At 51.3% G+C, this 26,660-nt stretch overlaps 1 protein-coding gene across 1 annotated transcript; it reads left to right on the forward strand.

The window, feature by feature from the left end:
* Positions 1-17,721: 17,721 nt before the first annotated feature.
* LOC100905079 (insulin receptor) lies at positions 17,722-24,667 on the forward strand. The gene is made up of 10 exons (XM_018642131.2): positions 17,722-17,953; positions 19,034-19,335; positions 19,458-19,689; positions 19,824-19,993; positions 20,125-20,939; positions 21,085-21,503; positions 21,633-22,138; positions 22,274-22,582; positions 22,748-23,010; positions 23,134-24,667. Exons 1-10 carry the CDS (start codon positions 17,722-17,724, stop codon positions 24,665-24,667), a joined length of 4,782 nt encoding a protein of 1,593 aa, XP_018497647.2.
* Positions 24,668-26,660: the final 1,993 nt, after the last annotated feature.

Raw genomic sequence — 26,660 nt, forward strand, 5'->3', positions numbered from 1 at the left:
CGCCCGCCTGCCTGCCTACCAAGACCGAGCGACATGCATGCTTTCATCTGAGCGAATATGTGTTCGTTCGTACGTTCGCTTATTTGTGAGTTTATTAGTTTCTCTTTCGCTCGGTGCCATGCAGCTTTCCAATGCGCGCTCACGTCCGTACGTCCGAGCATGCGATATACGGTGGGGATCTAAGGGGTAGGTGTTCCCGAAGCGACTAATTTGTTACTCGGTGGGAATGTTGGTGTTGTTGTTGTCCCTGCTGCTGCTGCGTGAGAAAGACCTTCGCTCATGCTCAGATGGACAAGTTGACTTGTTCTATCCGCCTCTCTGTCGGTCTGTTCATCTCTCGGTAGGTAGGTCCGTCCCTTGGACTAAATAGCGTTCGTCGCTGTTTCCATGTATGCGGCAGCACTAGTGCAACTGGCGTATTTGTACCTGCCTACATGGGGGGAAAGGAAACGCTACGAGGGCAGTATGCAACGTCGAACTGAGAGCTCGCGTGAGAGGCTTGCGGTCGAGCGGGGTGGCTGCTCGTTCGGCTGTTGAAGTACGTACCCAACTTGGCAAAAAGCCTCTGATGATGTTGCCATGGAATGGCAACATTGTACTACCTAGTAACCAAGGGCCTCACGAAATGGATAGTAGAGCCTAATAAATGACGGATCCGCGGCCTGCTAACGGCCGACGTGTGGGCTTCGCCATCGCGAAGGAGCGAAGCGGCCGATCGAGCTGGATCAAAGAGAAATCAGCTGTTTATCAGCTGTATGCGCGCTCGCATGAGCTCGTTCGTCTTCTGCTTTTCCCTCGGACTCTACGCCATGCGACACTTTTCTTCTCCCATACGACCCCCACTCCGGGCGCCAGACTCGGCCCGTGGCAGTCGAGGACTCGTTACGAAAAGGAAACTGCTCTTTGAAGTTACACGTTGACGATGCGCTTGCGGTGTACTGAGCATCCCCAGGAAAGATTGATGGGTCTCGGTTCGCGATTGGTTGAGAATGACTTCAGATACGTTTGTCTTCATCGGGCTCTCCTCTCTTCCCACGTTTCGACGTGTACGACGAGACGTGGTAGTCACATCGGCATCGAATCCTTAACCAAAACGGAATTTAGAAGCGAACTGGGAATCGATAACTCAGGCGTTGTTGGCATGTTCGTATCGTAGCGGCCAATGCTCCCGGAGTTGTCTTGGCTGTATCTGTTGTTGCTGCCGCCGCACCTCTGCTTGAGGTTTTGCTGTCGTTGTTGATATACCTTCGGCGTTGGATTCATGACTTTCCTCGTTGTTTTCCTCTCGAAATCCGCGAGCTCTTCCTCGACTCCATCGGTTACCGTGTCGATGGCATCGATCTGAATTCGCATTTCTTCGATCGACATTCTCCTTTAGTCAAAAATAACAACAGCACACGTAAAGAATATCTAGCCACGGGAGACCTTACACGGATAAAAGGGAAAACTCGTGTCGATTCCTCGTAGTTCGTAATCAGAAATGAAGTAGGTGTGTCGGAATCTCACTCCTTACGATACATATAATGTTTAAGGTAAACGACGTCGACGCCGCGCCGCCTGGGGTTACTTCAACGGGACATCCGATCAGATTGTGGAAAACACTGCGTTTAATCATCGTCTCGTTTTCCAGTCCATCGCATCGTTCGAAAGCTTTCTCGTCTTGCCTTTGTTTCTTGATGTGCCGCTCGGAGACGCGTCGGTAGGAGACCATGTCAGCTTGTCGAGTGTTCTGAAATTATTTGATGAACGCCTCAGGACAAGCGGAACCATCAAAACCTAACCTGACGTTGATGGGTGTTTTTCTCACGCTCGCCCGAATTGTCGCGGGTCGATTTTATTCTGGGCGAGAGCCGATGGGCTCAACGAGTCTCGTGTCGGCGGAGCGCTCTAAGACACTCGCAGCCAAGAAGATAATGTCATTCGAATGCGGTGAAATTTCCGCTCCGTAGAGGCTAAGCTCATGTGTGAATAAATGGCATCCGGTGATTCACGTTGCGACCCGATTCGACGAGTAGGCGTCAGCGTGACCGACTGAGTAGCCTTACTAAAAATACCAACATGACCAATGATCGATGTCTGGTAAACGAGACCGCTTAATCACATCATAACCATGGATTAAAAGGTCATCGAGATCCTTGTCGAGTTGACAGGGCCGTGAAGTCTAGCGTCCACCTTTGTGGATGATCGGCTGATGGGTGAGCTGGACTCCTTGTGCCTGTCGATTTCCATAACTCCGGCGGCGCCAGAATCAACTGGTGGGTTCACTTGGCGTACGAGCGAGTGACTCGAGCTCTCGTCTGACGAAATTCTGATCGGCCGCAGCCGCCCTGCTTTTAGTTCGGTCTTCCGTACGCAGATTCGATGAAAATCGGAGAAGGCTGCCGATCAGAACCTGTTCCGTAGACTCTCGCTGGTGCGGAAACGAATTTCGTGGGCATATATAGCTTACGATAGGCTCGATCGACGATCTCTCTAATCGCCCGTTCATTGATTCGAAAAAAAATCGAAAAACAAAGAGAAACTCCATGCTGATGCGGTTTCGAACCTTCCGGTCGGGCTGTTCAGCTCAATCGATGTCCTTGAATTCAATGGTCGATTTCGAGCTTCCGAGAGTTGGTCTGCCTCCCACGGAGAGCTTTCCTCCAAGCTCGTTTGCTCATCTGTTTAATTGAATTGTCAGGTGGCTCGTTCACCTCTTGACCGCGAAGACGGCTTCGACGGCGATGCGCGTGTCATCGCACAGATGCAGAATCGCAAGCGGGAGCCTGATCCTGATCTATTGATTCTCAGCTGGTCAAACGACGAGAAGTACCAGGAGAAAAGAATGTGCTGCTGGGGACAGGGAAAAATTGATGGGATGCTCTGAACTCTATGCATCTTCGGCATCGGTGGGCCCTTCGGGATCAGGATCAGCTGCCTCTGAAACGGTCAGAAGTCGCGTTGGACATCTACGGAGCAGCGATCATCCATGACCAGTATGTTGGCAAGGCATCGCCGTTTCAAGCTCCTTCAGCTTTGTTTTGTGGTGGCACCTTCTATGATGTTGTCATGCCGCTTCCCCTCTCGTCTGCCGCGATTGAGAGATACAGAGATAAATGGCGAGGTGGCTTCTTTGCTCTCGCTCGATCCCGTAGTCGTCCACGGTATCGCTGCTGTCGCTGCTGCGGCCACCGCGGCCGCCGCTTCCACCCTTGTTGTCGACGGAGGTGGCCGCTTCTGCTAGACCGAGATAAGAAAATTGTGCTGACCACTGCCAGCATCATCTAGTGATTTGAGTCTGTTGCCCGAGATGTGTTTCCGTTTGTGTCGCCGCTTCTGGTGGATGACTTGGTCCATTGAACTAGATTCAGTCGATGCGGCGGCGGCGACGGCGGAAGCGAGGACTACCACCGCAACTAGCTAGCTAGGTGACGAGAATGAGCAGCCAGCACAAAGGCTCATTCCGTCATTGGACAATTCCGTAGAGTTTCCGTGAGCCACAACAACTACGAGTATCACGGTACTCGTCATAGAAAAGATTCTAGATGTCTTTTGGCAAGGCTCCCGAGGAGCCGCTAAGACCGGGGCAAGAAACCCCGAAGGGCATTGCTTGTGCACGTGGCTTCGCCTTCTCGAGAAATTGGGTCGCCGTCGCCTAGATCGACGAATCCGCCTTCTACTGGGAATTCAGCGTCGAAAGCAAGCGATTCCGAAAATCCAGAATGGGTGGCTGCTAGTTCGTCAAGAGATATACTACAGCTGAGTCGAGCTGAGTTGGTAATGGAAATTTTCACCGTTCTTCTACAGCTTTCCGTATCAAACATATATGCAGGCTCGTATTGACGTCGCGTCGGGAGGCCTAATCGACGTCAGTGGGAGCGACAGGCCGAACGGTAGCCCTTCGATGGACCCACCATCGAGTCGCTATTATTATTTGTCGCCGACTCTGTTGTTGTCGCAGCTAAATCGTAAGCAGCGACCTTTTGAGCTTCTGTCGACTCTGGATCGAGCTTTGAGGTCGGCCCGGTCGTGTTTGATGTGGCTCACCGCTTTCGTTCAATCTGACAACGACATGCGATTCACGCTCATTACTACGCTCTCTTACTCCATTATTACTCGCGCCTGCTGGAGGTGGTTCGCTCGCACGGGTTCGCTCTTTTTCTACGAGCGGCGCTCGATCTGCGTGTAGTCCCAAAGGCCGGGCTCAAGCTTCCAGAAGAAAGTGAACCTCTCATCTCCATGCTTGCTCGAGACTCTGGATGTGGCCGCGATTGGTGGACGGCCTGCCATCCATTGGAGACAACGCTCGAGGTCTTCGATGTGAACGCTTGTTTACGTTCTCCAGATTTCGATGTACTCGCTGTCCTGTGACAGATCCCGCTGACTGACCGACCGACCCGCTCGATACATGGGTGACACCTATAATGCAGTCTCGACATCTCGGTCTCTCCTTGACATCGCAATTTCACACTTGTCCCTCTGAGCTACCATCCGGATTTTGGCTCGAAATTCCGAATGGAGGAAACGAACTCAGCTGCCTGAGCTTCGGATCGGGGATCGAAACAATCTGGGACCTCCGCTTCTTCCATTCTTTTGATAACTTTGTTGACGCTCTGACTCCGGATCCGCGGGTCAGAGATCTCGCTTTTCCATCGAGAGGCATCGATAAAGTTCGTTTCTGTCTTGGGTGTGGAGAATTGTTGTTGTTGACGAGCCACTCCACTAACAATGAAATCGTCCGGATCCGGTAATCGTACCAACTACGGATTACCGCATCGGATTGACGTTTCTCATCGTTTGCGATAACTACTAGCTGGAGGATGAAAGGGGGTGCTCTCTTTGAGCGATTCGACGTACCCACCGATCCTCGGTAGGGGAGTCAGAGACTGAGGCAATAATGAACTTTCAAATAGGTTCCGAGCTCGACCTAAATCGACGTGGAGTGAGGAGTAGTGGCCATTGGCGAGAAATACTCGTGCGACAGGGACAGTCGTTGGGAATTATTGCTGCATAACCTTGGAGTCATCGTTAAGAGTTTACGAGCGCTATATTAATCATACAGACAGAGGATACATGTCCCTCGAATCCTCCTCGGAGCCGAATTCAATGGATGAGCTAGTGTTCATTGACTGAAGCTGCTTCTGAGTTCGACAGGATAGCTTGACAATAATCAGCCTCTGATCAAAACGAGCAGCTTCGAGCTCAGCCATCGGATCGTGACGACCCTGTCACGGAGCTGTCAACTGAATGGGTACACTCGGCGTCAGAATGATGGCCTGGTCATGTTCTTCCGCGTCCCTGATCCACGCGATACCTAGTTTTCTCAAAGGCGTTCCGAATCGGAAAATCGGAGAATTTCAGCAAATTTTGGGCGTGATGAGAGACTCCTATGGAGCGTTAAATTCAGCACTCATTTCTCGCGAGGTGAGAGTCAGCCCCATCTTTCAGATCTGATGCCCAACATTTCTGGATGGGTCTCTGCTCACGAATCTGTCTATGGACTCCGCCGATCGAATCCCCACCTGGCGAATGTTTCTTCTCCAGGGGAATGGCTGGAAAATAAGCTCCCTACAGTGATCCAGCTCACGATGGGGAAAATATGATTCCATGCATGCCCTCTGTGTGGGGGCACCCATGTATTCTTATTTCTCATCTCCTCGGAAGTCAAGTCTATGGTTGAACTGACATGAGGGCCCAATTTTCGGGCGCTGCGGAATCAGCCCCAAGCCACCCAAAATACTCTGAGCGGGTCGGGTTGGGACATGATGAAGAATGTAAGAATCCCTGAGGTCGAGCTGACTCCATTCTTACAGAAGGTTCGGGGGCAAGCGCATCGATCACAATGCAGGCGGATCGCACCATTGATTCCGAAAAACACTGGGTTCGAGAGTCTTAAGAAATTCGAGCGCCGGGAAATAGGGATCGGATGAGTTATCGTCCCCTTAAACTCTCGAGGAGAAGGGTAAAATGCATCGGAATAGAACCGACTTTTCATAGATCGGGGCAGATCGGGAAAATGGCGACCGAACAATCGAACAGAGCAGGGTATCGCGTTACGTGTGCGGGGTCGGACCTGGCAATTGTTGAGGCACGGTGGTTACGCCATCGGTGGTTGTGTACCACCGCCGCTCTCATTTCTCCGGAGGCATTTGCAAGTCCTCGTCGAGTTCTAGCCGCTCGTGGAATCGATCGCCTCGCTTACGCAACTAGCGGACGTGCTGTACCCCAACAGCTCTTGCGGTGTCCGGAACTCTTCGAGTCAACATGCAGAAGAATACAACCACGAGAGAGTAGATCTCGGCATTTTATCTGCAGCGAGCGGAGCCGGGATCGGACAAGCGTCCGGTCGAGTGATTCTCCCCCGATTACTCGGAAACCCTTCCCGAAGCGCATGTTGAGACTTGATATGGTGCTCGGCTTAGTTTAATTACTCCTTCGTTCAACTTGTTTGCTCTACGACGTCGCCCCCGGTTTCGACTTCGTTATCTCAAGCCAAGGAATTAGCGGGAGAGGCGGAAAACAACCCGAGCAGGAGGACCCGACTCCGGTGCCGCGATCGCCGACTCCTCTCCATTTTCCCCTATGCGCCGAGCTTGCCTCTACGAAACATCGAAGTACAAGCTCCGAGGCTGTATCCTCACCGATGCCGCTCTGTGACTCGATCAAACATACTCGATGTAAAATCGAGCGACTCCTCGGAAAGGATCTGAATCGAGCGGATCGGAAACTCATCCCGCCGCGGTCAAGTCCTCGACAGCATTTCACAATATTTCTCTCCGGATGACGCAGGGTGAGAGTACGTGCGATGACATCGTTCATAATAATTGTCGTAGTTTCGCGACGAAACTCCCTCGCCGATCATTATTAGTCGGAATCAAATTGTCGAACCGGACTCCATCCTCCGCGGAGGTAGGAGAGGACCGCTAGGGGGTGATGATGATCCGACGTCGTTACTTAGCTTCGCCTAATTGAGGGCTGAGACCTGGGCGTCTTTTTCATTGCCCTGCTGGCTGGCTGGCTCTGTCGAACTGAATCATATGAGCAGTACGGCGGGCAGCGAGCGAATAGGAACCTCCTACTTACGAGAGACAGGCTCTAACCGATGTCTTCGTTGGTGGGAGGGAGGGCGTGATGCTCTCAGGTATTATTTTCGTAGCCTCTTTCGTCAGCTCTGTCCACTGCTCGAATGGACTACTCGTTTTCCGCTTCTGCTACGAGAGTTGATCAACGGTCGGACTTGGATGACCGTTTATTGGTAAACATTTGTAACGATTCGTTTGTATCCGTTTATTCATCCTACCGTCGTTCGATAGTATCGGGGTAGGAATGAACGAACCGAACGACCGAGCGACGGCCGGATTCGGATAACATCAGAAAGTCACGATAGGACGCGGACTCCTACTGTTGACGATGCACATATCAAGCGGAAAAGAAAACAGCTCTCGCGGCGAAAGTCGTAAAACAGTATGATAATCACGATACGTTCAAGAACAAGCGACGCTCCTTCCTGAAAACTCGTTCATTTACCTTTCCTCCGACTCTATGCGTTCAACTCCTCAGATTTTCTCTTTCCGAAGTCGTGGTTGACCGCTCAGGAAAGATCGATGTCTGATGTGCGTTTTCTCCTTTTTCCAGGTGATGCTCTCAGATAGGCTCTTCTGAGAAAAATGTCCGTTGTGTCCAGCGGCGGGAGACCCGAGTTGCTGCATACGAGACGACTACAATGTGAAATCACAGACATCCAAAACCTCAGGAGCCATCATCTCTACAATAATAAAAATAATAACAGCCAGCATCTCAGCGGCCGTCCAAGCAGCAGCACTTACAACAAGCCACCCGAGTGCTGCTGTCGCAGGATTCAGCGAGCCTCCCCTCATCGGCAGCTTTAAACTCTGATCGCAGCTGCGTCGGAGTGCTCCGGAGTCTGGTTTTTGCCATCATCATCACCGACGTCAGTATCCGGGGATCGCCATCGACGACAGAAGACCCTGCGTCAGAGGTCGCCCAATCAGCTGGGGCGGACGCAGCCGTACACAGAGTTCTGTCGACGCTCGCCGTATCGCGAACGCCGATACGACGTGACTGGGCGTCACGGCGTCTGAGCCAGCTGAACGGAAAGAAACTGGCTTAGCGACAATGTTCTGGTACAGGCGCCGGAGTCGGATGGACGCATCCTCGCTGGCAATGTTGTTCCTCATCATGTGCGTTGTCGGCACCGGAGTCAACTCGGAATTCTCTATAATCGGCAGCGGGGAATCTCGGAGTAAGTTCAGAGCATGATACGATTTAGTGAGAGCTCCCTCCAGACCGCTTCTTGCCAGGAGTCTCTCGTCTTCGTATTTGTCTAGTCAGCGAGCAGTGCTCCTCCGAGCACTGTTCTCGATCTCATTAGAGCATCACGTCATCGTTCTCCGTCTTCCCTATTCTCCTACGCGTCGCTTTCGATGTCGATCGCTCCGATGGATTTCAGCCAGCTTCATCATATTGCAAGCCGTTTTCTATGTCAGACGTTGAGCCGGCGCCGCGCCGTTGAATCAGTGAATGAAAGCTCGCTCTCTATCGCGAGTGAAAACGAGACTTGTGAGAATGCTGTGGTCTACGCTGAGTGACAGGCGCACTCGAATTCGCCACGAGTGGAACTGACGACGCCATGGCGCGTCGCGAGAAGGCAGACGGACCGCCTGTCCGACCAGCCGGCTGGCTGGCGGAAATATCGGGTGTTGTCGTAAATTGCCTTTTCGGACTCTGAGATGCCACGGGTGCTCGCCGAATCTTTGGCTGCTGGTCCCGAACACCCTCGCGGACAGCCCCACTGCTTCTCGCCTTTCGATTCCCGTTGTAGTGAATCTTTATAGGCTTGATGAATTTATGCATACCGTCGAGTTGTTTCTCCGAGCGGTGTGATCCCATTCGTCGCCAGCTACATTCGTTGAGATAGTTGATACTGTGATCGTTTATTCGAGTGCGCTTGGAGTAACACTCGTAGGTTGTTGTTGATCTTGTTTTCGACGTGCTTTCCTCGTCGTCGCCACCGGATGCTTCACGGGAAGAATGAGATACTCTCGGAGGACGTGGTTAATTTCGAATCTACAGCAACGGCCGTCTGTCTTAGAGAGTCCTTAAAGTGGAAGAGGCAGGGGAAGCTTCGAGAAGATCGTCATCTCGACGATTTCTTATGGATGACTCGTCGGGTAGGAATTCTCGGGAATACGTCAGCACTGGCTCGAGTTCCGCGTGAGTCCTCAGTGAAAAAAATTGACATTTCTTCCCGCTTCCCGTTCTATGCTTACCGTCCGGAGAAAAATCCTCCCAGTCATTAACGAGCACTTAGAGCCCTGAGCAGGTGATGATACGACTGCTTGTTCTCTTTTATTTCTATTTGAGAAGCATGTCCTACGAACCCGCTGGAAAGAGCGGCTCTAGATCGACCTGTCGTAAATGCCGCTCGGGGAGCATTTCTGTTGGGCAGAAGGTGAATCCCGACTGGATTTCAGACCGAAGCTTTTCAATGGTTGTTTCTCCCCGAGTAAAGAGTCTGCAACCCGCGAGAGAAGCCATGAGAAGAGGTATCAACAGGTGGGACAAGCTCACCTCGGGTCGACGTTTCTCTCAGCCGACGACCTGACGGTGAGAATACGACGCTCGAAATAGCTTGTTGACCGTTTTCTGCTCTCGACTTCGACCCTCCGAAAAACAAGCCGAGAATCTCCAGCAACTCCTCGAGAATGGCCCGCAGTCGCTTCACGCGTCAATCGTGAGAGAAACCTCAAGTGGACAACGCAGCTCTGCCTATGACGTATCTAGCCGTAAGTTAGGTGAGAGAGCCTGGAACAGAATTCACACACGAATCGGAAGTCCGGCTTCCCGGGACTCCGGAATTTCTGGCTTCGGAGCAACAGTCGTCCGGACTTCCGGGATTCGGGAATTTTCGTCAGAGATCGCTGGGGAAATCCCCGTCCCGGATAGTCCTGTTCCGAGTCGCGACTGACTCATCGTACACGAATTGAGTTTTTTCGCGTATTTGAACAACAGCGCCGACCGTCCGAAAATAGTCCCGAATAGCGAGGATTGACATTTAACTTTAGACCCATAGGTCTAGCGACAGGGCGGTCGACTGACGCGTCGGAGCCAACGGCAGCCAGCCGATCTGTCAGATATCGGGCGGATAGACGTATTGGAGTAATGAGCTCGGCGACTGGATTCTCTCAATTAGAAGCTGTTTACAACATGACATGAAATTCTATGAATATCATCGCATATTAGATCGAGTAAAATCTTTCGCATTTTCGAAACATTTGTCGCAGCGCCGCGCTGTCGAGCGAGATACCCAGTGAAATCCGGGAGAATCGGAGCTCCACGTAGGGAGAGCCCAAATCTCAGCGCCCGACAACAGCGTAGAAACGAAAAATTAGAGACCTCCGAAAATGCATGCGGCATTCACTTCTCCAGGATCGTGTCCACCCTTGAGTCGGAGAACTTTCCACCAGACCGCGGGGAAGGCAAAGGGGGAGGATGATACTAGGGAAAGCTGGAATGTAGACGAAGAGTCTGGTTCTGAGTCCTTTTCGGTGGTCGCCGGAGATCAATGGATCAGCTGCATCCTGCATCCATTGGATTTAGACCATCTGACCGTCCTGAAGCCGACGAGAATTACAAAGACTGAGTTCTGCAAGAGGATGTGGAATATTTTCTTCCCCTTGGAAGGTCCATTTGGCTTCTCTCCTATACCTTTTTCGTCGCGTTCGGCGTTGTTTTCAAACACTCCTACTGAGAAGACTCAAGACGATTGCGGTGATTAGAAGCTCGAGAGGACAAGCTGGGAATATAGACGGGGTCGACATCGAGGAAACAACATGGGCAATTCGCTTGTCAAAAGTAAGCCCCCTGCTGCTTGCCCGGCAATACGGAATACTCCTGTGGTTGTCCGATGCTTTCGTTCCGGGGAGTGATTTTTGATATTTCTTTGAGTCTATGTTGACGCTCGCTCGTCGTTATCCCTTTCAACACCGGGATAAAAATACCCATGTGCTCGAACACTCACGTGAACTGCGCTCCGGGTTGGAACACCGCGTCTGACCGCGCGTTACTGAAATGAGCGTGATCTCTCTCTACACTGACTGAGCGTGCTTCGGGGAGATTCCCAAACCATTGAGGAATGTCCGAATGTTCAAGATATCTCAGCAGGCGCTACAAGCATTTAGACGGAGAGACCTCAATCGGAACATATACAATTCGTCGTCGCGGTGAGATCAGTAAGCGTTTTTTTCTTTCAAATGAGGAATCGACGCTCACTGAATCCTTGAGTGCGGTCTCTCGTTACATGATCAATCAGGGCAAGAAGTCTAGATACCACCAGCTCGAAAAGCAACCGATCAGCCTACCTGAGAGGATAAGAATCACGAACGACGTCGAGGAAGACTCGACAAGCAGAGAAGTTTAGAAGGGAAGAGCGCGCCGGCGGACCAAGAGGGGCAGTCGTGTTCGGAAAGGTAACTCGAGACGCAAGCCAGAACACAGACCGCAATGCTTTGGCTCTCTAATTGGGTAGGATGGGCAGACCGATGGGCGACCCACGGTCGGCCGAATATTGTTGACGTCCCAACTGGATTGTGATGTGTTTTTTTCCCCCGTCTTTCGGGGACGGCGGTTATTGTCGTCGTCGCCGGTGACGTATCTGCTAACCAGATGAGCTCCCCAAGGAAATAGTGCTCGCGCGGGCGGTCGGTCGGTCGGTCTGTCCTCGAATCCGCCCGTTGCTTCAGCGATCGGGCTATCAGACTGGATGTCGAGCCGTAGGCCGCCGCCGCCGCTGTTGCCGGGGTCTCATTTTACAGATGGATGTGCTCGCTGCGAGTATCCGACAAATATTGAACTCTTTGCTTGCTGCTGCCGCCGCTGCTACGAGGATCGTCATGGCCGAGCCTTGACGACACCGAGGACGACGCAGATGAAACTACGACTCGGACGAGGCTGTTCCGATGAAGTTGAATTCCGTCCGGACTTGCCGTTTCGAGGGCTCGTCGACGTCTGTCGCTGTAGGCCTCTTCCGCTGTTGCGCTTCTTCCACCCCCTCGTTCCTCGTTAATAAGCACAGGGACTTCCGATTAGTCCCTCGCCTCAAACGGGTTTCAGATGTCAGACACACAATATTATGTTTACGCATTGAGAATAGAGCCAATAATAGATCGGATAGTGACACCAGTCGACGAGTCCCTCATTCAGGAACCCGGAATCCTTTTCTCTCTTCGAAATTCACGGCTTGTCATGTACATGCATAGATACCCCGCGATCACTCCCGACGGGACTCTACTGAAATGAACGTTACCGATGGCAGAAACTCCAGAACACCTCTGAAAACGACCATTGAAAAAAAACGATGATCTGATGGAGGCCGATGATTGGACGAATTTCACCTCAGTGGAGTTTTGAGTCGCCATGAGCTACCAGCTCTGATCACCGTCTATCGCGCCGTCGATGCTTAAGATAGTCGACATATATATCGGTGTTAACGAAGAGCGCACACCGTCGCCACATGGAAATGCGTGATCCGTATCCGGCCAGATTGCTTCTATCGACGACGTCGACGACGATCAGAGAGCTGAGAGGATCCGCCGCATGACGACCGCTGACACTTCGATTCGAACGTTGCATGCTTCTCGACACTCTCGCTCGCCGGAGGAGTTCGAACTGTTTGCCACAAGGCCGCCGAAACAGATGCCTTTGCGGTAAACAGCGCTCGAGAAGTTTCCAGCCAAGTCGAAGCAGAACGGCTAGCCGAGCGGGTCGAAGTCTCCAGAATGGTTTCAGTGACTCGAAAGCCTCGCCTGGATCACTGTGTGGGTGATTCCGATTTCCGGAGTCAAGTCGCTCACTCGGTCGGTCAGTCGGTCCGTGCGTCTGACGTCCTTCCTCGACTCCACGACGAGCGTGGGATGAGGAGGAGGAGGAGGAGGAGGAGCAGGAACGTGTTAGAGAAGCCCCGAAGCGAGCTCGTCAAAGGACGGTGTTGATACATAGTTACCATGTTCAGAAGGCTGCGTCACTAACCTTTACGCTCGCTGGAGACCGAGTTCAAGGCCGTTGCTGCTGCTGCCGTCGCCGCTACGTCCTCCTCTATGCAAGACTCCCAGTGCGGAGTTTCCCATGCAAGCCTTGTGAAGAAGGGCTTCGCTCGTCCAGCGTTCCCGCTCGCCACTCTACCGGCGAACCCTTCGTAATTCTCCGATTACAGAAAACTATTACGCCGCGACGCTTAGAATCGAGGCGCACTTTGATACCATGTTTCTCTTCGGCTTTTTCTCTGTGAAGAGTTTCCGGCGATTCGTGGCAGAGATAACGATCAGTAGCTTCCTTCGTCGTCGTTCGAATGCTTCTAAAACCACTGTTTGCCGACCTTGACGGATCGACACGCGACGTGGACTGACTGAGAGAAAATGAATCAAATTGAAACCTCTCAACTCGCTCGAACATCGGTTAACGCGATTCTAGGAGATCCGATCCATCCGAAGCACGTTCTCCGCTAGACAGCGACGGCAATCGCTCCGAGGGAGAATCCTTCACGGGGACTAATTTTTTCCCGATCGTCATCAACAGTCAGCCCATCAGAAAACGACGAATTTCGTCGATGCCGTGCTCGACCGTGAACGTCTTCCCGCAGGCGTTCGATGATGATTCGGAGCCCTCGGAGTAGATGAGAAGCGCAAAGACGCTGGATTCGATTTTCTGATCGAAAGAACGCCTCCTAGTTGCACTCTCAAAAGTATATTAATCATCTCCGCCCTTGTCAAAAATATCGTTTAGAGTCGCTCTGGTTTGCGGAGCAGCATGATTATCTCGCTTCTTAGACGCCGCCGCCGCCGCTGTCGTCGTCGGCGGTGTTGTGGTGGAGGCGGCGGCGGAGATGCCGTCGACGGCGCGGCGGTTCGCCACCGGTAGTTTCGAGCGAAAACAGCCACAGTGTTACCAAGAGATTGTTACTTTGTGTTGGCGTGACCTAACGTAACCGGTGGGCGAGCGGACGGGAGAATAGGCAGGTTATCGTCGTCGGCGGCGGCCGTGGCAGGCATCTCTCGATTCGAGGAGCTGTTTCGCGGACAGCCTGATTAGAACGTGGCCAGACTTCAACGCTGACGTTTCAGAAAGTCGCTTATCGTCTTGACATTCATGCGCACTCGAATAGATTCACTCATCAGGATTCATTATGCGAGAGCTATGAGCGCCGTTGCTTCCGAATTACCGTAAACCGTCGACCATGACGGATCCCCCAGTCGGCTGATGCTGACGCAAATAATGGCATAGTAAACGTTGTCGGTATCGACTATAATCACTCATTCGAAACGGCCGAGAAGCTTCATTCATTCAGAACCGTCGGCTTAGTAAGAGATAGCTCTCCATCGTCGTGAGCGGTGCGATTGGGTGCGGAGAGAGAGGTATCTGTGATCTTCGCTACGAGAGCTCCTATCGAAGTGTTTTCGACCCTACACGGCGCAGATGCGGGCCATTTTTGTGAAAACAAGACTCTTCCCGGTATTCCTCCAAGCAACATGCGTTCATCCCCTCGATCCTTGTCACTTATCATCATCACAGGAATGGGAACGTAGCCATTGATCGCCACCTGAAGATGATTCAGCGTTGTACGATGTACTCGATCTTGTCAGTCCATAAGGGTGTCTGTGTCCCTCCGAATCTCTGTCTACCTAAGGGTAAAGTTTTTGCATCGAGATACTTTGGGACGTCGTGATGAATCCGATCGCTGTTCGGATAGGGATAAGCTCTCGATTATGCTTCCCGGTCCCTTCTGGTGTGCTTGACGATATCGACCTCGGAAAGACATCGAGACGAAATTCAGCGAAAGCCATTGAAAATTGTTTTCGCGTGAGAAGCATTTTGCTCAAGGAAAAAGTCGAAAAACTCTCGGTCTCCCAGGGAAGCCACGGAATGGAGCGTTTCCACAATAATTATTGTCGAAGACGCTCGAGCCCATGCATCGTCTAACGCTTCGCAAACTTCCTGTCGAGAGCAAATTTACGAAATATGCGCGCATTATAGTGGGAAATTACAAACTATTGGAAACCGCAGCGTGTAGCCGAATTCAGGATTCCGAATACAGCAGAGAATCCAAATTTATGCGGTCTTCGTCCCCGTTTTCGTAGGAGGTTCTGCGGATTATACGTACAATATGCGAGCTCCCCGAATGGGGAGAATTAGCATCACGCTTAATTGTGGGGCGTGTTCGAAGCTAGAATTCCTTCAACAGAAGCTCCAAGCTGATGCCCACATTCCGAATTCCATTTAGAATCCAGAACGTCGGTCGAACTTTTTCTCGGCGGTAATTTCGATCACCGATACAAATAAGGGTGAATCACCCCAGATGTGCCGATTGAGATAGCAGAGCTCCCTCACAAGGCACATGACGCTCTCTCTGATCCTAGGCTCTTTGTTTCGGAAACTGTTGAAAGACGCGAACGACAGCTCGATAGAGAAGGCGATCGATCCGAGTACTTGACGCCAGCTGAGAAGCGACAGAATCACTTCGCGTCATCCGACGCAGGAGTCGCGTACCCAACAACAGGCTCGTCTTCCTTGCGTACCTCTAAGTGAATAATTCGGAAATCCATGATTTACGATGCGGTCCGCTGATTCGCCCGGAATTCCCTATTCAGGGCCGGGTGTCTCCTCGGCGCATCTCATGATGTCACAACTCTTTTTCGCGGTAATGAATTGTCTTGCCGAGCATTTGCTCAGGGCGCCCAGACAATATCGATGCTGGCGAGAAGATCTGCCGGCCAATACAGGAGGATCCCGGGCGAGCGAGAGCGAGGGAGTGACCTATGACCCTGTCGTAGCGGTGACACGTAGTCACAAACAGCGGAGCGTGATGCAAGCGTTCTCCGTAACGTTTGTTCCCTCGATCGGAATGATTGTTCTTCGCTGGGTCATTGGATTTATTCGGATCGCGTCCATCGAAGTCGATAAGCGTAGCCGCTCGCGGCTGGCATTCTCGAAGCCTCCCTTTATTGCATGGTCCTCGAAATTGCCGGCTACGTCAAGGACCCTCTCCGAACTGCGCAATACTTCCAGCCCGCTCCAACAGACGTGTCCCAGTCCATCACGAACGGCTTCGGCTAAGCGATTGATGTTCGAAAGGTCTTGTTTAGTCTGGACAACGTTTTAGCGAGTCGGGCTAGCTTCGCGAGCTCGCGTACATCGTACGGCCCGTATTTCGGGTCCGTACGGCGAAGGCTGACGCGATTGCGAAACTCCACGGATTCGAGGGGGCGAGGAACCCCCTCTGCTTTCGGAATTTGTCGGTAGGCTCTCGGTCGGGTCTCTCGAATAGGATAGCTTCAATATCTTTGGGTCACGGTTACTGCGTCGCGGCGTCCATTCGTTTCTTGTTTGCTGCCATCCATCCAACGTGGCTTTCTCTTTCGAGAGCGGCTGTTGTCATAAATTCTAGCTGATGCTGCTTCGTCTCTCGAGCCATAAGAAACGGAGGGGAAGGTCACTCTCCGCCGCCAGCGCCAGCTCTGGTTCGGATCCTGTCGTCGTCGTTGCTCGATGATATATCTCTCAGTCAAAGGCTTCGATATTTTAACTTCTGCTCTGATTGAGGAGAATGAGATATTTCGTCTGGCCTGGGACGGCCGTCATGGCGCAGACGAAAATGAGAGAGGTGGCATTGGATCAGAATAGATGGTCTCTATTTCGCCCCATTTCGAGGTATATCTTGGCTAGATATGGATTGTGACTATTCCCTCGACCGGCGGTAGAATATTCTTGTGGACGCGAAGTAATCTAAGCGGAATCGTAACGAGTATACTGTGCATCCCCGTGCTGTTTTGATAGCGGAACTTTGGACGGACATGCTTCGCTCCACAAAAGGCAAACGGAAATGGTATTTCTCCCCGCGCATGATTTCCGACATCAACGAATATTTTCGACGAACGAACTTGAGAGGACCAGCGCTCGAACTGCGCCGTCTAGGAGTCGTCCGTGAATGAAACGAGCCGACCGATTCTCTGAAAGCTGAGCTTCAGTTTTCCAGCGAGCCTCCACGAGATTTCAAAGACTACCCGACGACCCATATCCTCTCTCCCCGTCTGCATCGCGGAAACCGTAAAGTCTCTCGAGGCCTATTGAGGAGGGTCGTTCGACCGAAATTTTTGCCAACTAGCGAATTTCCTCGATGAATTGGCTCATCCTACGGCTTCTTCCGATTTTTATTTTGGAGTTCATGCTCGCAGCTTCATCGTGAAATGTCATGAAATTCGTCCCCGGGCTCTCGAGCGCACTCCCGGGACAGTGGCTCGTGAAACACGAAGTCACTCGGTTCCGATCTGTTCTGGCGGAACCCGACGAAGCTGCTCTATAGTCAACGTCTTCGACTACTCACTCTCAATCGTAGCTCGTCGGAAGGTTCCCTGGCACCAATCCGGGTGCGAGGGTCTTTGGTAGGAGTGCCCGACGAGAAGAGCTCAGTCTACCGAGCCTGGGCCAGAATCCAGATTCCACCTAGAACCCAATGCAGCCTTCTCCTACGTGTCAGAGACGAGCTCAATCTTGCTATACGTACCATTGGCTCACTCTCCCACTCTCTATCGTAATGAACCGGAGCGTTATCAGCACGAAGAGTCAGCAGGCTAGGATAATAGCCGAGGCGGCGACTCGCTCATCCTTAAATGCGAATTGAAATCCGTTTCGAGCAAATGCTGCGCGGCGGGGAAGGAACCGATGGACAGAATGAAGGCCATCGGTGACGTCACGAAATACGAGGGCAAGGAAGAGGCTGAGAGCAAGGTTTCTTCTCAACCGCTCCTAGCTGGAATTATTTGTTGTTTGGTTTCGAAGGCAGAGCGAGCAGTCATCGCGCTCTCTAAAAACCCTCACAGACGCCGAGTCAGCATCGCCCCAGCTTCGACGACAGCACGACAGGAGGGGCACATTTTCACGCATTCGGATCTGCTGTCCACAGGTCCGTCTGCCTCTGCTGCCGAAGGGTAGCGCAGCTGTGACGTCATCGGTCGAGCTCCGGAAATTTCTCGCCCAATCCATCGTATTTGTATCCATATATATTTTAATGATCAGAATACGGAGTCGTGTGACCTTGCGCCGGGAGAGCTTCTTTCGTCGTACTCTGTGGATGAATTTGGGGAATACGGGCGAAGTTCGCAACGCCGCCAACGTAGAGTGAAGAGTGTCTCCGGGCCAGTGACCTACATTAGCGGGCCGTCGTCTCTGATGGAATCCCATCGATGGAGGAGTGAGAATCACCCACAATTATGAGCCGCATATCCAGTATTCAGGCGGTAGACAGTCACAGAGCTCGCCGGTTGGCCACCCGGCCGGCTTCTTCTCACAGGTGGCGGCACTTCGCGGATCATGGCCACCTAGCTGTTGCAATGATAGCGATAGATTCCTTCGAATATTCCGAGAATGGGTGGAGCTCGCTTTGCGTGCGATTCCGTGTTTCGGATCCCGCAATGTCGGGTGTCGAGTGGCCGTTCCAGCGGCGGAGCGCGGTTAGCTGAAGACTGCTCTCAGAGTTTGAGCTACAGCAATCGAACATGCCGGAATTACCGTGTATAGAGACCGTGTAGGCAGTAGGCACACGGAGACCTAACGACGAGTATCGAGTCCTCGAGCTCATAGAGTTACAATCAGTCTTATCGTAGGTCTCATGAATCTTCGCGTGATGGTCGAGGTCCGCATCTGCTCGGCAGGGCAGCCTCGGAAACGAGAGATACTCGGCTGCCGACGGGTTGCAACGGACGGAATTCCTGACGTATTTGTTGCTCTACGATCTCTTTCGATACGGTATCCTCTTTCATAGCGAGCAAACCGGACTTACACCCTGAATTAATAGTTCTAGTGTAGACTGTGATTGATTGATTAAGTTCCGAGTCGCGGACAGTCAGCGTCGTTCAAAGGAGCTCGACGTGAAAGTGCAATACTCCTCTTGATTTGCGGCCTAGCTATTGGTCGAGGACGCGTTTCGCGAGGCATAGAATCGCTTTAGGCATAACTAGTTCTGACGGAGGCATTTCCTTTTCAGTTTGTTCCACCTTGCGTGCCAAGACTCAGTTGGATCGATTGGAACACCTGAGGAACTGCAGCGTCATCGAGGGGTCTCTGGCGCTAGCCGTGATGCAGTATCGCAACGAAAGCCGTCCTGACGATCCAGATGTTCTGAACATGTCTTTTCCCGAACTGCGTGAAATCACAGGCTTCCTACTCGTGTTCCGATCGCACTTCACGAACTTGACAAAGCTGTTCCCGAATTTGGCGGTCATTCGGGGCCTCGAACTCTTCGACCAATACGCGCTGATCATTTACGAGAATCCACTGATGACAACGGTAAGAAGCAAATAAGAAGCAGATCGTGGATTGTCGCTTCCATCTCTCACATGAATTGCCTTTGTCAACAGAAGGAAATTCCAGGACGAAGAGTTGTTGCTAACTGAGATTCATTCCCATAGCTTGGACTGTCCAATCTGACTACTATCCAACGCGGAGGGGTTCGCATAGAGAAAAATCAAAGGCTGTGCCACGTCCACAGCATCAAATGGGATAGGATAGTTCAGAGCCGCTCGAAAATCCTTTTGGAGCATAATCAGGATGAAACCCTCTGTCCTGGCTGTGACAAAAGCTGTCCCTTGGATCCTGTAGCGAATCGGCATCTCTGTTGGAGTTACAAGGACTGCCAGAAAAGTAAGCTATGCAATGCGGGATTCCTCATTCCTCACCGCAAGTGACAGTCAGCTGAACGTCGGTGGTCAAGGCTCATATTTCTCCCGATCTCACTACTCGTCTAGGGATCAATCTCTAACTTTCGCCCATTTCAGCTTGCGGATCGTTGCCTGCCAACAAGACCTGCATGAAGGACATGACTCCGTGCAGCAATCTGTGCATCGGGGGATGCTCGTCGCCCGACAGCTCTCATAGCTGCTACGTTTGCAGGGACTTCCTTTTCAAGAAAAACTGTGTGGATATATGTCCTCCGGATCACTATGTCGTGAGTTCCGCTAGCAATTACTCAACGCGGCGATGTGTCCGGATGAGGATAATCGCTCATATCGGGAAAATTCATTTTGTTCCACCGCTAAACGAATGATGAACTAACAAGGGTGCCTGAATTTTCTTCAGCTCAATGGCAGGAGGTGCGTTTCGAAAGAAGAGTGCAAAAATGCCAAAGCGACCGGGTCACGCCGGTACAAAGCTGTACCGGCTTCGTCGAACAGCTCGGTCAATTTGTGCATAGCGAATTGTCCGACCAATTTCATGGAAAGTCCCGACGATCCGACCTCATGCGTGAGATGCGAGCCCAGATGTCCGAAAACCTGCGAAATAGTGAGGTCGGTCGACTCGCTAACGGAGGCGAAGAAACTGATGGGCTGCACGATAATCAATGGGAGTCTAACGATCGAGATCAAAACTGGCGATAATGTCGCTGCTCTCTTGGAGAAATACCTGTCGAGCATCGAGGAAATCACCGGTTACCTCAATCTCGTCCGCACTCCGGCGGTTGTGTCCTTCAATTTCCTCAAGAATTTGAGAATCATCCACGGCCAAACTCTGCATCTCGAGAAATATTCGCTCGTCGTCCTCGACAACATGAACTTACAAGAGTTCTGGAACTGGGGCGAGAGAGAGGAACAGAAGATGTCGTTCACGATCAAGACCGGTATGCTCTACTTCTACCACAATGAGCGGCTCTGCTACCAGAAGATCGTGGAGTTGAAAAACAAGGCCGGGCTCGAGAATCTCACCCTGTACGATAATGACGTGAGTCGCGCAACCAACGGAGACCGTGTATCCTGCGACGTTTTCCCATTGACGTTGAGGGTTTTTGAAATTACGGCGGACGAAGCCACACTCGAATGGGATAAGCCCGAAGAGACGATGACTTTGTTGGACGACCATCGGTATCTCTGGGCGTATACGGTATTCTACATGGAAATGTGAGTTATCTCTATCGCATGAATTCGTTAACGACTCCACTGCTGTTTCCACTCGTCATATCAGTCCGAGTCATAATGTCCCGGTTTATCCGGAGACCGGTCATGGAATTCATGGAGTTTTTCCTAATGTCGGCCAAACTTTCAGGGAGGATGAAACAGCGAACGTCACGGAGTTTTACGGCCGTGACGCATGCGGCAACGATCCGTGGATCGCGAAAGACGCCCTGTTGTCTACGGAAGGCCACAGCGACAAGCACATGGTCTTCACGTTGAAAGACCTCCAGGCTTACAAGCGTTACGCGATCTACGTGAAGACGAACGTCATCACCAAATCGGAGAAGACGGCTAAATCTAACATAACCTATTTCAAAACGGCCATGGCTATGCCAAGCGCACCTCAGAATCTCAACCTTGAACCCACCGGGTCAGACTCATTCAAAGTTACTTGGGAGCCCCCGGCTCGTCCACGGGGGCTCGCAAACCTCTATCTCATCACGGGTGAAATTCAATTGGACTCCGCTCATTCGATGAGCGATGTGAACTACTGCTCCATGAGCGATACTCGTAAGTTCTCTCGACCCCATAGCGTTCGCAGATCATCTCCTGTCGACGATTCGAGGATCGGGATGTCCTGATGGCTGATAGCTCGAGATCCACTTGTGCTTCGCTCTGACTTTTGCGGTATTTTTTCAGCGAGCGAAGCCGTCACCGTGAAATTCCCAACCCAAGAATCACCGAAAAATACGACAATTGAAGCGAATATCGATTGTTCCAAATGTAAATGCGACGAGGGAGTCGCGGCCAAGAAGAAGTACACCAAAGAAAACTGGCACGACGCAATCGACTTCGAAGACCTTGTGCATGATCTGATTTTCCAGAAGAGAGACGCGAGCGCAGGATTGAATGAGTCGCGAACCATTTCGAAGCGGGATCTCGTTTCGGTTCTGAAGAACGACGAAAACGAACACGAGAACTTAATCGACAATGGAACCTCTGCTGCCACAAGCGGCAAGAGCAATCGCGACGGGAGCGAGAACGCGACAAAATTAGATTATGCCTCCAATAAGAGGGTGCAAGCTTGCCCCACCGACACTTCGGTCGAAGACGAACACCGTCGTGTTGTGAAGTTCTGCCGTTGGGCTACCGAGCCGCAGATTCCAATCAACCGACTTCGACACTTCAGTCAGTACATCGTTACGGTGAGTTGAGGCGCAATCGATCCCGAGATCTCCGAGAATCGCGAGCGCCGCCGAGCTGTCCCGAGTGCGAAGCTTCAGAGATTGCTTATCTGAATCGGGTCGAGAGATTCAGTGATTGACACCCTTCCTCTGCAGGTACGAGCTTGCCACCCGATATCGGGGGTCGCACACAACTACGCCGCGATCTGTGATAGACAGAATCGCCGGGAAGGTCCGAATGTCACTACAATGTGCTGCGGTCCAGCTAAAGTAGCTTTCAAGAGAACTTTGAAACTAGCCGAAGCAGACGACATAGATTTTAGAAGCGTGCAGATAGAAGACGAGGTCAACAACTCCACTGATGACTTCCATCAGAGCGGCATCTTCATCAGATGGAATCCGCCAACGTCTCCAAACGCATTCATCCAGAAATACGACATCGAATTCTACATGGAAAACAATGTGGTGAGCGAGTCCGGGGAGACTGAACGTTCCTTGATAATTTCAGCTTCAGACGGAGAAACAAAGAGAGAGAGAGAGAGAGACAGACCGACAGGCCCAATAGATTCCCATCGCGAATCCCGACTCACCTGGAGCGATGATTCTCAAGCGTTGTTTCAATGTTCGCAGAATTCCAAACACTCGAAATGCGTGGACCAGACCGTGTATAAGATACAACGAGGAAGCCCTGTTAAGGGTCTAGCTCCAGGCAATTACTCGTTCAGAGTTCGTGCGACAAGCGTTGGCGGGCCAGGAAACTGGACCCAGCCAAAAAGCTTCTTCGTCAAAGATAAGGGAGCAAAGTACATGTCACTTATCATTTCACTCATCGTCATCATGCTCCTGCTCGTCATATCAGCTGGCCTCGCTCTCTACTTCTACATCAAGAAGCGGTACGTTTGCTATCGCGAGTCGAGCCCGTCGTTCTGATCATGATTTCGGGGAATTTCTCTCCTCCTCTACCACGGAGTCCGGCTCGAAGTCTAACGTTCGTTTCTCTCTCTCCCCCAAAACAGAGTCAACCAGCCGGTCCCAGATAAGGTTCAGTACGCGTCCATCAACCCCGAGTACATGAGCCAAATCTACGAACAGGACGAATATGAAGTCCCAAGACACAAAGTCAAACTATTGCACGAATTGGGTCAGGGATCCTTCGGCATGGTTTGGCAGGGTATTGTGTTCGATCTCAAGGAGCCTTGCGATCCGAATGGGACCCACTGCGCAGTGAAGACAGTGAAAGAAGGAGCCAAGTTCCACGAGCGCCAAGAGTTTCTCAAAGAAGCCTCAACAATGAAGAGCTTCGACTCTTATCACGTAGTAAAACTCCTTGGAGTCGTTAGCAAGGATCAACCTCTGTATGTTATTATGGAACTGATGTCGAACGGAGACCTTAAACGATATCTCCGTTCTCACCGTCCCGACCAGGACGAACCACCAAAAGGAGATCCTCCTACTCTAGAACAGGTCCTTCAGATGGCCGCTGAAATCGCTGACGGAATGGCCTATTTAGGCTCATTAAAGTTCGTCCATCGAGACTTGGCGGCCCGAAACTGCATGGTAGCTGAAGATCTCACTGTGAAAATCGGAGATTTCGGTATGACCCGAGATATTTACGAAACAGATTACTATAAGAAGGGGGGCAAAGGCCTCCTACCAGTCCGTTGGATGAGTCCGGAGGCTCTCAAGGACGGCGTGTTCACAGTTCAGGGTGACGTGTGGAGCTACGGCGTCGTCCTTTGGGAGATTGTCACATTAGCAACGATGCCCTATCAAGGTTTATCGCACGAACAGGTTCTCAGATGGGTCATTTCTCGGCACATAATGGAACGTCCGGAAAACTGTCCGGATAAATTATTCGAAATCATGAAGCGCTGCTGGCACTACAACCCGAAACTTCGACCTAAATTCACTGATATCGTCGAAATGCTTCTAGTCGACACGCACGACCGTTTTCGTGAGCTCTCCTATTACTCGACGAAGGTGCGTTCGCTGGAACGAGATGAGGGCCCTGACGGGCGAGCCAGAGTTCCTTCGGTCGAATCGTTACCGTTACTTCCACGACCTTCGAGTCACATCGCCACAACAGGCTTACAGTCGTTAATAGAGAACCCACGAAACGCGGTTGACATGGGAGCTGCAGATTTAGACGAAGAGAGCAATCTTTACATTTCCGATGATGTGATCTCAGACGGTGAAGCTGAAGACAGCGGTCAAGACAATTGGGCCAATCCGAGCAGCCATCGGCGCAACCAGCCGGGCTCGTCGATGCCCAACCACAACAACAGTGATTACGGCAGTGGGAAAAGTCCACCCATACCGTTGTTGTTGGAGACAGGCGACGAGTTGAATCCTTCGCCCCTTGCTACCGCTTCGGAGAGCGACGCTGCTCAGCCATCCTCATCTCCTACTACGATCAGCTCGGCGCTTCCACAAGAATTGATAGCCGCTGGTCAAGCAGAAAAGCGGAACAAGGTTGCTTCGAACGGGACCATTCAACCCAACGGTCGAATGGTCTGTATACCGATCAACAACCGAACTACGGCGTTTTAGAGATTAGCCTGCGCACCAGGAGATAGCCAGTCTTTCGAGTGACACCTGAAAGTGAGATCACCATCGGAACGTGGACGTCTCGTGCTGTTTCTCCATTGATTGGATGTTGGTCGATCGATCGAACCGTGGAGGATTCGTTGAAGGCATCCGGAAATGCGGAGCTGTTTACGATATTTTTTCTTGTGTTCGTTTCTCAAGCGTGGGGAGCGATCAACGCCGATCAAACCAAGCAAGTGACAACAGCCGTGCCCCACGATGATACTGCCAGCAGTGCCTCATGTGATATTTTTTACATTTTTTTGTAAGGTAACTACTATGTAGAACGTCAGGTATGCAGTTGAAACACGAGAAGTGGAATCAATTTTTTTAACAATCATCATCTTCATAAAGAACAATGGAACGCAGTCCTCGACCCCAACTCATTATGGTCATACGCCTAACGGGATACAGGTTCCTTTGTGTTGTGATACTTCGGGGTTTTCTCTCGTCCCTGGATATCGTCAGTGTCGACGGATATCGGGGGACATTGCGCACGGAAGATCTTCAGGAATGGTCGGCTCGAAGGGGAGATAGTCCAAATTCGCTCGTTACGGAGCGGCTTTCCCGATGTTTTTTTCCTTCATTTCTCTCATCTACCTACCATGGAAATCAGAAATCTCTGAGCTGTGATCTTGGAAGCTGCAAATTGTCCTAAAAAGCTAAACACTGATTGTATATGACTCTGATTCTCTTCTCGGTCCTCCCGACCGAGCCGCGCATCAGATCCATGGCTGTGAGGTCTCGGGACGATATCGCTCTGAGAGACCCCGAAGATTGAGGAACTGCTTCCGACGACTCCTATTCGTATCTGCGAGTCTTGCGGAGTTTTTCGGTACCGCAATGAGCCCCCTAATGCGCGTCGTGACTTCCCTCACCCCCAATCGTGTATTCGGGATGTGTCGTTTTTCTTTGCCATTTGTTCCCCTGGTAGAAAAAAGAGGTCCCTTCCTTCATTTTCGCAATCGAACATCCAGGTGAAGAATCTCTAATGAGTCGCGCGGTCCTCGATTTGCGACACTTTTCGATTCAGATTCAGATTTCGATGGAAGAGCGATCTATTTCGATTGAGTTCCACATCTCACCGTCTAACATGAGGTAGATTTTGAGCCAAATTATCCTCCGACGAAATTGTCCCCATACACTTTTCATCGTGTAGGTGTCTCGATCCAGCTGTTGCGAACATTTAGCCAGATCAGCCTCCCTCTCGATTACGCCTCCTCACAGAATTACGCGTGATGCATTCGAATTATCGCACGTCGATGGGGGCGAGGAGCGACGGCCCATCGGTGATTTCGGCGCTCCTCCTTCCGAGTTTTCTGAACTAGGAAAAAGTTTGAGCTGAACTTCTGCCAAAATCTAGCCATCCACAATTGCTGAATTCTGTGATGCCCGATCGAGGAGGTCCGAACCAGCGCAAGCACAGATGGGAATTAGAGCGGGAAAACCAGGTGGTATATTAAGAAAAATGATTCGGGTGCATTAGCACCGGCTCAGATAAACATGATTGATGATTGCTAGAGTTTTGTTTTGCCGCAACCTACTTCTACGAAGTGAAGGGCTTCTCTCGTGCTACTTCTCAACTTAGACTAGCTCTGTACATACGGACATGATTCCAAGCAAAGAAAAAGCTACGCAGTAGGACACGGATGAATATTAGCGGAAGCTTTTCCCAGTGAGAAAGCGTTGCTTAAATCTCGAGATCTGATCTGAGACCAAGTTCAGCTGTTTCTGAAACACGCGTGGAAACGCATGCATGAAATAAGATGTAGATAGCTGTACAAAATCGATGTACATTCGAACTTCCGAACGAAAAACAACAGAGAGACGAATCAATAAATTATATTTATTTGTGTAAAAATAACATCGTGCTGTTCCTTTATTACTCTGGAAGAGTCATACATATGTATCAACCGTCGCCCGACACCAAACATCCTCCACCGTCGTCCTTGCCGAC

Source organism: Galendromus occidentalis, unplaced genomic scaffold (assembly GCF_000255335.2).
Source record: "Galendromus occidentalis unplaced genomic scaffold, Mocc_1.1 scf7180000076543, whole genome shotgun sequence".
Lineage (NCBI taxonomy): Eukaryota > Metazoa > Arthropoda > Arachnida > Mesostigmata > Phytoseiidae > Galendromus > Galendromus occidentalis.